General features: G+C 46.4%; 2 protein-coding genes across 8 annotated transcripts in view; one reads left to right on the forward strand and one right to left on the reverse strand.

The window, feature by feature from the left end:
* The window catches only part of NCOA6 (nuclear receptor coactivator 6), a 75,535-nt gene extending 71,062 nt beyond the window's left edge, over window positions 1-4,473 (forward strand). For 4 of the 5 annotated variants that reach the window (XM_045295462.1, XM_045295465.1, XM_045295463.1 and 1 more), the window contains one exon: window positions 3,435-4,473. In XM_045295462.1, coding sequence (XP_045151397.1) covers window positions 3,435-3,703 — 269 coding nt within the window. In that variant the 3' untranslated portion in view covers window positions 3,704-4,473. The remainder of the gene's footprint in view (window positions 1-3,434) is intronic. The other variant, XM_045295466.1, reaches the window with a different exon arrangement.
* Window positions 4,474-5,510: 1,037 nt separating this feature from the next.
* TP53INP2 (tumor protein p53 inducible nuclear protein 2) overlaps window positions 5,511-11,600 on the reverse strand; it is a 9,689-nt gene continuing 3,599 nt past the window's right edge. For 2 of the 3 annotated variants that reach the window (XM_004697937.2, XM_045295468.1), the window contains exons 2-4: window positions 10,298-10,474; window positions 9,576-9,864; window positions 5,511-8,888 (exon numbers count right to left, since the gene is read on the reverse strand). In XM_004697937.2, coding sequence (XP_004697994.1) covers window positions 8,636-8,888; window positions 9,576-9,864; window positions 10,298-10,421 — 666 coding nt within the window. In that variant the 5' untranslated portion in view covers window positions 10,422-10,474 and the 3' untranslated portion in view covers window positions 5,511-8,635. The remainder of the gene's footprint in view (window positions 8,889-9,575; window positions 9,865-10,297; window positions 10,475-11,600) is intronic. The other variant, XM_045295469.1, reaches the window with a different exon arrangement.

The raw sequence follows: 11,600 nt of genomic DNA on the forward strand, positions 1-11,600 counted from the left end.
CTCTCCAGGTTGAAATGAAAGGATGGCTGGGAGCCATATGAAGAAAAGGATCTCTAGTCAAAGTACTATCACAGGTAAAGATAGGAGTACTCTGTGTTCTAACTCTACTTTTTATGTCCTATATGATTTTAAAAGTGCATAACAAGAAATTTCCATTTGTTATTGAGCATACAATTTAAGGTTGTAACTTGTGACAACAGCAACCTGTAAAGGCAGAGTAAGTGCTATGGGATCAAGGTTGTGTGTGTGATTGAAATTGGTATCCATTTAAACTATTGTTAAATACTGAATTTCTGACTCAATGTTGTGTACAACAGAATAAAACTATCTGATCCTATATCATCCTCACAATTATTGCTGTTTGAGCTCATTGTTACAACCTCTGCATCAGTTCAAGAGGGTTGTTCTTTTTGTAATTGTTCCTGAATTATTCATTTAAAAATTATTGAAGTGACAAATTTTGCGTGGCATTTTGCCACAATTCTAAACTCTAAAGTCATTCAACAACTCCAAACCGTAAAAGTGCAGAATATTTTCTAGGAAAGCTTCACTTAATCCATATGTCTTAAGAAGTAAGATACCGTATATACTCGTGTATATACTTAGCACATTTTAAAAATCATTTTATTGGAGGCTCGTACAACTCATCACATTTGTACATTTGTTGCCATCATCATTTGCAAAACAATGATGGTTTTTGGTATCAGATCATTTTTACCCTCCATCCCCTTCTTCACGAACCCTTGAACTCGACACATTTTTTAAAGCAGTTTTTGTGGTAAAGTTAGGTGCCTTGGCTGATAGTCAGTTAGACTTATACTCAAGTACATAGAGTAATAAAGAATACAGGGTCTCCAATTCCAGGATCAAGAAGAATTGGAGCCAAATTAGATAAAGATATGAAATTACCCAATGAATTAAGTGCCTCTGTCCTGTATTCCTCCTCCTCCTCTGGCTCTTCCCTTACCCCACCCCCACCCTGGACCAGCAGGATGTCTTACATGGATTTGGGGAATATTGAAAATGTTCTATTGATTATTAAGCTCTTTGTACTGTTTAATTATTTATTATTGAAAAGGCGAAAAAAGTCATTAAATACCAGACTGCTTTCCAAAAGAGAAAAAAAAATGTTTATAAGAACAGAAGGCATGTCATCATTAACTCACAATGATAAATGTTTTCCTCAGTGTGAATTTTAATTCAATAAAAACTTACTGTATTACTTCTCCACCTTTTGGCTAAGATCAAGTGTAATAAGCATGTATTGTATACATCCTATGTGGCTAATATTTCCATATATACTCGTGTATAAGCCGAGTTTTCCAGCACATTTTTTTTCCCAGCACATTTTTAATGCCATTTTTGTGGTAAACTTATGTGCCTCAGTTGATATTCAGGTCGACTTATTCTCGAGTATATACGGTATATTAAATTCTGTAAGAACATAGAAAGCATATATTCATCATTCATGCCTTTAATTAATGAAACAAAACATGTAAATGTTAATTATTATAAACAGTCATTCCAGACAGTGTAAGTGCCTAAGTGAATGGTACTGAATTTCCCAGTATTCTAAGAGATATTTAAAAGACTCACTTTTAGAAGTATTATAGTATTAAATTTGAAAACCATTTTTCTTAAAACTGGTTTTTAAAATTACAAACTTCATTATCTTTGAAATATATATTTGTGAAGATTTTATTTGTAAAAATCCTTGATTTCAAACAATTTGTTTTGGGGCAGTGTGGTATTCATTGTAAGGTCTAGATGTTCAGTCAGCTAAGCCATTCCAGCCTCTCGAACATTGCTCTTAAGGCCTGATGCATCCCCTAAATATCCGGTCTTTCACTACATTAGTTCAACTAGAACTTAGTGCCTTAACGAGTTGTCCTCTGGAATTTCTGTGTTCAGTGAGGTAGTAAAAGTGGTAACATTTTGGAGTGTAAAATTGAACCACAGGAGCCATCTTTTCAAACCAATTTCTAAAGAAATGGAAGGTGAGTTTGCTGTAATGACCCATAGTGGCTAGATTTATCCAGGGAAGGTGATGATGAAATTTTCAAACTCAGGTTGAAATGTTTTTGTTTTCACGGGGAAGTACAATTTTTTTTCTATGAAAAATAAAGGTGAATTTTTAAGATCAATATGAGGGTTTTTTGGGGTTTGTTTTTTAATAGGAGGTCTTAATATTATTTTTTACCTTTGGAAAGTCTCAAACTATTCATTACACTCTCCCGTAAAGTAATTTTGTATGGAAAAGTTTTTGAGAAACATGATTTTAATTTTGGGCTAAAACTGAGTTGACTGAGTTAAGTTGCCAGCATTATAAGAGGAATTAAAACATCCATTCTTCTTAATGTCACTCTTGATTCTGTGTATAAATCACTCCGCTCCCATCTCGTGTGTGTGTGTGTGTGTGTGTGTGTGTGTGTGTGTGTGTCCATCTTTTGATATATCTGGGTGAGCCATCGTAGACAATTGATAAGCAAGGGTCAGAGGTTTAAAGACTGAAGATTACATGGCAAAGAAAGAAGAAAAAAAAAAGACTTTGTGGAACACAATGGCTAGGTTCCCAAAAAGGTGCCCACTTGGGGTTTTCATTTCTAGCACATTCTATACATTGAGTGGAGGGAGCTGGTGAAGGAGATTGTGGGTTACTTGCTCAAATAAGCAGCTTTCCCCACCTGACCACTTTTTCTGGCCAGGTGCTGCACCACCTGTAACCCATATCCACATTTCTCCAATTGACAGATCCTAGTATACAGATATCTTGGTTATCTAGTGCTGCCATTTACAATAAACTTTTTTTTTCAGTTACAAGAAACCTGTTGCTGTAAAGTCTGCTCCAACTCCTACCCTGTTTCCCTGAAAATAAGAGTGTCTTATATTAATTTTTGCTCCCAAAGATGCACTAGGTCCTATTTTCAGGGGACGTCTTATTTTTCCATGAAGAAGAATACGGTACACATTTATTGTTGAACAACAAAAAAAGGAAATTTATTACCTGTATACGGTACGGTAGTAGTTGTCATCACAAACCAGCATAACCAGACAAGCTGTGAATCCTACAGTATCAAGAATTTCTTGTTACTACCATTATTTCCATATACTACAATCTATGGCACATTTACTCATTTATTCAATGGCAGTCATGTTATCTTCTGGAACATCATCATAACAATCCAAACCCTTATTTTGGGGGGAATGCCTTATATTTCAACGAGAGGCAAAACTTTAAGTAGGTCTTATTTTCAGGGGATGTTTTACTTTCGGGGAAACAGGGTAGTAACCCAAAAGCAACTTTATAGAACAGAACTGCATCTTAGGGCTGTATTATCTTTGCTGTGGAGTGCTTGTGAGTTAGAACTGCCAACCTTTTGGTGAGTAGCACATGCTTTAACCACAGTGCCAATATGACTCCTTTTTTCTCATAGGAGGCTTAGAAGTCCAAATTCGGGATGCGGCTCTAAAGAAAGGCTCACTCTCTCTGTTGGCACTGGCAGAAGGTCCTTGTCTCTCAAGCTTCTGTTCTTTCATGTGGCTTGACATCCATCTTTCTCCATCTCTGCTTGCTGCTGTGTGCCTAATCAGCTCGCTGTGCGCCTCACAAATGATTAGCTTCACACATTTAACAGAGAAACCACTATTCCCAAATGGGAGTACATCCTCAAGTATGAAATCTAGGATTTACAACCCATTTTGAGGGAAACAATTCAGTCCCTGGCACTGGTCCTCTCCCCTATTATCAGTTGAAGGTGGTGGCCCTCTCTATACCCACTGAGTGCCTCTTTTGAAGCTTTTAAACCAATTCCGAGTTACACAAGGTTCCCTTCAGGTCCAGAGTGAGTCTTGTGGACTACCTCAAAAGCACTGTGCTGTAAAGAGCTCTCAGCTAATCATGTCCTTCCTTCCTTCCTTCCTTCCTTCCCCCACCCCCCAGACATAACCAGTGCGGTGCAATCCAAGCGGAGAAAATCCAAGTAAATGAGATGGACAGCGACTTGATACTTGTAAATGTGTGTGAATTTTACAAAGAGCAATTTTGAGCTGTGACTTTTCTAAATTCATTTCTGTACAGTTAGTAATTTTAATAACGTGGCCCTTTTCCTAGTCCCTGCAATCTGTTTCGTAAAGTGCAATGGTTGAAAGCAGGGTTGTTGAGCCCTTTTGATGTTGCAAGTTTAAAAAGTTCAAGGTTTCAAAAATGTTGCCATGTATTGAGAGGAGCTAATGCCATTATAAATGTTATTAGTTTTCACATTTCCTAAGCAGCTTAGAGTACAGGGTGAGCATTTTTTTAGATCTTCTAATGATGTATTATGCTGTGGAAGTCTTGTGTGTGAATAGCAGTAGTGGGGGCAAAAGCAATCTTATTTGGAAATGTTGTAAATAATTTTATTATATAGTGTTTTTGAATGTATCTGTTGTAGAAATGGACCAGTGAATAAAGAGAATCTAAGGGTTTGTACAATGTGAAATACTGAATGTGTTAAATAAATGTCATTCTCCTAAAATATAAAGATTTGTTATTGGTAAGGGTTACTAAATGAGCAAGCTCTTTCTTTGAACCATAAAATGACTAGGCGTAGCCTTTTTGGTCAATGAGAATTTCAACCTGCCCCACTGCACCAGACATGCCCTCCTTGTTAGATGAGGGAAACGCACATACTCAACTCACTCAAGTTCAGGAAATCTGTCCACAACCTAGATAATGCTTTTGCTCTACCTTAATACATCTGTTTCTCAATGTGCGTGGTGGACTGCTCCCAAACAGCTGCGTTGACATTTTCCTTCAATCAACAGATAAGCTCAGGGTGCCCTATCCTTTGTACCAGTATCAAAAACTGAACCTAGTGTGGGTCACATTTCCCGTCCAGTTCTGTGAGTAGATGGTTGATATGTGAATCAACTGTATACTTAAAGTCTCCTCGTTGCCCTTCTTTGGCTGCCCTATTTCTCATCTCCATCAAACCTCCAGTTGACATCTTATAAGCATGCCCGAGTTTTTCCCTTTCCTGGCTCAATTCTTACCTCACAATGTTTACAGCCCCCAGAGGCAGCTGTTTCTCTCCCTAGACTGCCCAACTTTCAGGACTCTGCTGCTTGGAGCCCTTTCCTTCTTTTGGCCTTGGCTTCAGTCTACTGCTGTAACTCCTCAAGGCTATACTTGCACTCCATCCTGTCCCCTCCGGTACCTCCTTGTCCTTGCCATAACCACATGACTGAGACCAAGATTAAGGCGGTGACTCCATCACGCTCCTATTTTCATGTGTATTTCAACAATCTTAATGTCTATATTTTGCATTATTACTAGGATCCTCTAAAAGTAGTTATGAGTCAGACCCCACAGTGTCTGGCTGTGCTCCCAGCAGACTCATCTACCCTCTTGCTTTCTCATGATAAACGACCAGAATCAAAGCCAACATTAATAATAAGACCCTATGCCAATACTGTGCTTGAGATTAAAGTGTTCATCATACTTTAGCTCAACTCAGGCAGAAAGCATAATGTGCTTTAAATAGATTTTTATTTGTTTTTCTTTATATTAAATTTTTCTCCCATAGAGGAATCGCATTACAATCTAACAATCAGAATCCTGTTACACACATACACAGGCATGCCACATGTCCGAGTCGAGGTGGTCGTACCCTTGAGTCTGTTGACATATTACACATAATAATCAACCAAAGTCTCCTCATTTCATCCAGCCTCAACACAGAACACCCAACCCAGGATGCACTCAACTTGGTTCCATTTGGGAGAATGGAACTAAGTGGCAGAGCAAGAGGGAAAGTATTAGAAGTGAACAATGATATGTCTGCATTAATTCCCCTCATGTAAAGCCATGTGGATCTGTGAGGGTCCTGTTGCACCTAAAACATGGGTAAGAGCAAGTTGAAGAAAAGGCTCCAAGTTGGGGGCTGGGGAACAAGCATACTCCAAAACAGCACCAAACTACACTCATACACACCTGGTGCCTTACTGTGGTCAGTCGGGGGAAGGCTGGAAAGAAACCACCAAATTTAGGGAGCACTCAGACTTATTGGGGGAATAACTGGAAAATGCCCTTTGTAATTGGGACTCCCACTGTAGATGGGTGGGGGGTCCCCACTGGCATGCTCCTTTTTTGGCAAAGTGCTGGTAGTATTAACATGAGCTAATAATACAAACTGGAACAAACTTTTCAAGGGTCTCTGAAAACAGCCGTCAAGACAGACTCTCTAACCCCTCCGGTTAAGGTTGCATAGGACTTTTGAATTCTGGTTCCCTCAGGTATTCAAGTTCTGTGGTTTAAAAAAAAAAAATCCTGAAGCATGCTCAAGGTGAAAGGCACATACACAGTCAATACAGTATGACGAGGTCCGATGCTTCAGGAGTCAGACTAGCAGGAGACTGAGTAGTGTTGGTTCTTAGAAATCTATATACATTAAAATATTGCCACACTCAAATGCTACAGAATCTATAGGACAGTACAAAAAATATGCGCCTTGCAACCAGCCAGGTGATAGAGGGTTCTAGAACTACAGGGGCTTCCCAAAACAAGTGAGGACAGGGCCTTTGAAGTTTGAGCCCAATGCCCTATAACTCAAACTCCTCACCAAAAGAATTACAGACATAGTCAGTGGACTAAGCCTACTCCACACCTGGTAGTGAGGGAGTAGGTAGGAAGTGTTCGAGGGGTTCAGCTCTCAGAAGTGCTGCAAACCCTACAATGTGAGGTGACTGGAAGAAAAAAAGCAACTGAATCTTGGGAGCCAAGTAGCAGGTCGCCAACCACTGGGGCCTAGTGGACTAGAGGTGAGGGCTTTGATCTGTAAATTTGGCCAACTCTCTAGGATAGGAGACCAAATAGTGCTTCCTCTGCCCTTATCCCAGCATCCATGGGGCTACCCCTGCCCTAACCATTCCCAAGCCTTTACATGAGGTCTGGGTTGCAGGATTAGGGAGGGAAGCTGCCTTTGCCCTCATGAGAATGCAGAATTTTCTCCAAGCCTCAGCTTAGCTATGGGGTCTGGATACCTGGAATCAGGGTAAGGGGGAAGACCTATGTTAGTATGTAACAGGAAATCATAAATGTTTCAAGGAAGAGAGAGAGAGCACACACTAGAAAAGGACAGCTAGAAAGAGGAAAAGGGGAGCAACTCTGGGCATCCCAAGAGGCAGTTGCTGGTGTCTGAGCCCAATAGTCAGTCCCACCACGAGACAGTGAAAGCTGGCTGCCCTGTCCCCTCTTTCAACCAGGGATTCAGGTTTCCTCCTCCATGTACTTTTACTGGAGGAGAAGGGCGGGAGACCAAAGGGCACCCATTTCTCCCCAGCAGCCTAGAAAGAAGAAAGCTCTGGGGAGAAAATGAGGAAAGGCCCCCTGAAGGCCCTGAATCTGGTTAGGGGATTATCTAGGGTTGGGACAGTGGAACTCCTGGCCTCCCGTCAGGAGTGTGTGTGAGTCCTACCAGGCAGGGCATGAGATTCAAGGCCAGAGACAAGATGACGGCTGAGCTTTCTGTCTTGGGACAGCTTGATCCCAGAGCTTCTCCACCCTACATCACTGCTCTGCAGTTTTACCCTGGGGTGTGCCCTTTTCCGGCCTAGAAGCTCTCTGGCCTGCATCCCCCCCTAAGCTAGTTCTAGCACCTTAGGCATGTGAACAGATGGCCAGGATGGCAGGGCCATGCCCAGTCTCTACTCCTGGAGTAACGGGGACTAGGGTGGCAAGGTACTAACTAAGCCCTACAGACACGGGACCCTTCAAACAGATGAACTGTCTGGATTTTAGGAAGAGACTTGGGAGGTGGAATTACAGGAACGGGAATTGGGGGCAGACTCCAGGCTCTAACCTGAGAGCAGGACTTGGCCTCTCCGAGCAAACACAGTGCCAGCTCCCATAGTGCCCTGTTCCCTATAGCTTCTCAACCTGTCTGTGCTTCGGTCAATTCTTCCAACAGGCTACCTCCTTCCCTCGATTCCCTCCACCTTCTCCCTCTGACTCACATCTCACAGTCCTTGTCCACATACTTTACTTTTCTAGACCTAAGCAGCTCCAAGGAGCACAGCCCCCAGGGAAGAGGGAAATAAGGAAATAAAGAGGGAGCGTCCTGAGCCTAAGCCCATCCTGGGGGGCCAGGGCAGCAGCCCAAGCCCCACAGGTTGTCAGAGCTGGGCTCAAGGTCCCACTGCACCCCTTGTAGGAGGTGCTACACCGCTAGGGAATTCATAACAGAACAAGAAAGTAGTGTCAAACATGGGGAGGGGAGGGAGGGTGGTGTGAAGTTAGGAGCTGAAGGTGGGGGACGAGCCAAATCAGGGACTGGAAGAAGAGGCTCTCAGAAATCGGGAAGGTTCAGGGGGAGAGAGTAAGAGTGAGGGGGGAATGTTCGGAGAGGTGAGGGTGTCAGGGGTAAGGCAGATGGATTAGGATGGAGGATGACAGGGACGAGAGAATTCAGAGGTGGATGAGTGGGTCGGGATGGAAAATGGAGAGAGGGGGTGGGCGAGGCTGTCACCCCACCTCACAGAAGGGGAGAAGGTGTGATACCCAGCCTGTGGCAGGCCATGGCCGCCCCTCGAGCGGTGCCCTGGCTGCTGCGGAGGGGCTGGGGGTCAAGGAGGGGTTCGTGGTGCGGCCAGCAGACGCTCAGTAGTTGAACTGGCGCTGGCACGGCTGGTAGACGAAGCTGCCCTGGTGCTTGGGCCGGCGCGGGCGGCTCTCCCGAGCACGGTTCTGCCGCTGCACTACCTTGGCGCTCAGCGCGTGGCGCTCGGCCCGCTGTCGGGCCCGCTGCAGCCTCCGCACCTGGCCCACCTTCTCCAGCAGCGCGGCCCGAGGGGGCAACGGGGCTGCTGCGTGGTGGCGGGTCCGCGGCTCCCGGCGGGCGGGTGCCAGCTCCCTGCAGGAGAGGGTGGGACTCGGTCAGGCTCGACCAGCGGGAGGCCCCAGGCAGAACCCACTCCATCCCAGCCCGCCTCCTGGGGTGCCACCTATGGGAGTACAGACCCCGTCCCGAGTCAACAGGGAGAGGCTGCCGGGAGGATTCTAGCCCCGCGACAGGTGGGCTGGAACCGGCGGGAGTCTGGGTCCCAATCCCTAATTCCACCCCTGCCTCTGAACAAGCCCCGTGAAGTAGCCTCAGCCCCAACCCACGTCTATTTGCCAACCTCTCGTGGGCACCAGGTTTCAGTAGCCACTACTGAGGTCCAAGATTTAAAAAAAAATTTTTTTTTTAACCCAAACTCAATAGCATCGAGTAGATGTGGACTCATAGCAACCCCATAGGGCAGGGTAGAACTGCCCGTGTGACTTTCCAAGACTACCTCTACGGGAGTAAGAAGCCGCATCTTTCTACCATGGAGCGGCTGGCGGTTCATAACTCGGGACTTGGCAGCCTACAGGGTAACCACTACCCCTGCAGGGCTCGAAGCCGGTCTCAAGAGATCTCCAAGCCCCACCCTCTTGCCTCGAAGACACGCCTTCTCAAAGCCCCGCCCTCTGCCTCGAAGGCACGCCTTCTCAGGGCCCCGCCCCCTTCGTTCCCGGAGTGCGCCAGCCTCTCTAGGCTCCGCCCCCGGCCACTCACCGGTTGCTGAGGTGGCCATCAGGCTGGATGACGTCGGGGTGCGGGGCAGGGGGCGCGGGCTCCAGCACTATGGTGCTGCCGGTGACGTAAACAGACATGCTGGGGTGCTCGATGAGGAGGTCCTCCAGGGGGTTGCTCTGGAGGCGGGCGGGCCCGAGGCCGGGCCCCTCTGCAGTAAAACAGGCGGGAGGGGTAACAAACCAGCTCTCTTCCATCAAGGAGGGCGCGGGCGGGGGGCGGCCCACAGGAGCGGGGGCGGCCCCCGGGCTGGGTGGGGTCGCGTAGCTGTCTACGGGGCGCGGGAGGGAGAGCCATGCGGATGAGGGGCGCAGCGGGGAGGGACACACGCACACACGCACACGGGACAGAAGAGGGACGGGGAGAGAAAGGGCATTGTTAGTCAGACCCGCAACCCCACCCGCCGTACCCACGGGCACCCCCGGGCCAGAGGTCACGACCTGCTGCCCTTGGGCACTTAACGTAGAGGCCCCAACACGGCTCTGCGGTGATAGCCTGGCCTTTCTTTGGCTAAGGGGCCGTTACCGGGTGCCCACGGCCCGCCCCGCCCCTCCCCTCTCCCCCCCAACCCCCCCGCAGTGTCACTGCCTCACCCAGTTTGCCCTGTCAGCTTTGGGGAACGCCCGTGTCCCTCCCCTGCTGGTCCTCCTGTGCTCGCGGGGACGCTCGGGCCCAGGAGTCCGGGCCCCCAACTCAGGCCTCACCCGGCAGGTCAATGATGAGCCAGCCGTCCACTTCATCTTCCTCAGAGACGAAGGCACGGGGACAGTTGGGGTCCTCCGGGGGTGGGGGAGCGCTAAAGAAGAGGCTGGTGAGGCGCTGGAACATGGTCGTGGGGAAGGTAAGCAGCCTCCGGGGGCGTCCTATGGCAGTGCGGAAACCTGGGAGGGGAGAAAGGGGTCAGCACCACCAGAGACGGACCCCACCCCTAACCCAGTGCAGCGTTGGAGGTCAGGAGGGCAACAATAACAACTGTGCACTCCTCTGAGCTTGTATAACAATTAAATGGGCTAAACACTTGTACAGTACAGAGAGCGGTCCCTGATCACATAGTCAACACTCAAGTAGTTATTATGATTGGTACTTTTTACAGGAAGCTCTAGGAACATCGGAAGAGTGACATATCCAACCAGGTTCTGTCAGGAAAGGTCCCCAGATTGGACATCCAAGCTGGACCTTGAAGAGTTTACAAAAGTTTGGCAGGGAAGGAATTACCCAATCTTGTGACGATTATAATAACATTGTTAATATTCATGTGCCAGGCATTATACTAAACAACTTTACCAATGAGAGGGCTTCAAAAACGTTCCTGAGAAAATTCCACTTTCCATGAGCTTTGTGAAGCCTCTTCATATATTACTTTTTGTAATCTTCCCAGCAAGGCCTAGTGGCACAGTGGGTTAAGCATTCACCTGCTAAGAGGCTGCAGCTGTTCCACACAGGTGAAAGATGTGGCAGTCTGCCTTCTAAAGATTGTAAGTACGCATGGAGACCCTGTAAGAGGGCGTTTCTGCTGTCCTAGAGGGTCACTGTGAATCAGAATCAACTTAAAGCAATGGATTTTCAGTCTTCACAGCAATTCGAGGTCATGAGTATAATTATTTTCCTCCTTTTACAGGCGAGGAAACAAGTTCAGAAAGGTAAGGAAACTTGCCCCGCATCCTGCATCTGGTAAGAAACAAGTATGATTTGAACCCATGCAGATTCCAGAAGCAGCACCCATAATCATTTGTACTCCATAGTTTATGTCAAGTGTCTGTCTAGATTAGGCATTTTTAACCGGTGGCCAATGATCATGGCCTGAAATTGTCTGCAGAACAGTGTGAGTGTGTGTGTATGAGAGAGAGAGAGAGAGAGTGTGTGTGTGTGTGTGTGTGTGTGTGTGTTTGCATGCTAGAAAAGGAGCTTGGTTTTTATGTTTCCTAATTGTCTGAACAGTGTAAGTGTGTGTGTGTGTGTGTGTGTGTTTGCATGCTAGAAAAGGAGCTCGGTTTTTATCAGTTTCCT

The sequence above is a fragment of the Echinops telfairi genome, unplaced genomic scaffold (assembly GCF_000313985.2).
Source record: "Echinops telfairi isolate 266 unplaced genomic scaffold, ASM31398v2 ScPeMD7_5592;HRSCAF=6446, whole genome shotgun sequence".
Lineage (NCBI taxonomy): Eukaryota > Metazoa > Chordata > Mammalia > Afrosoricida > Tenrecidae > Echinops > Echinops telfairi.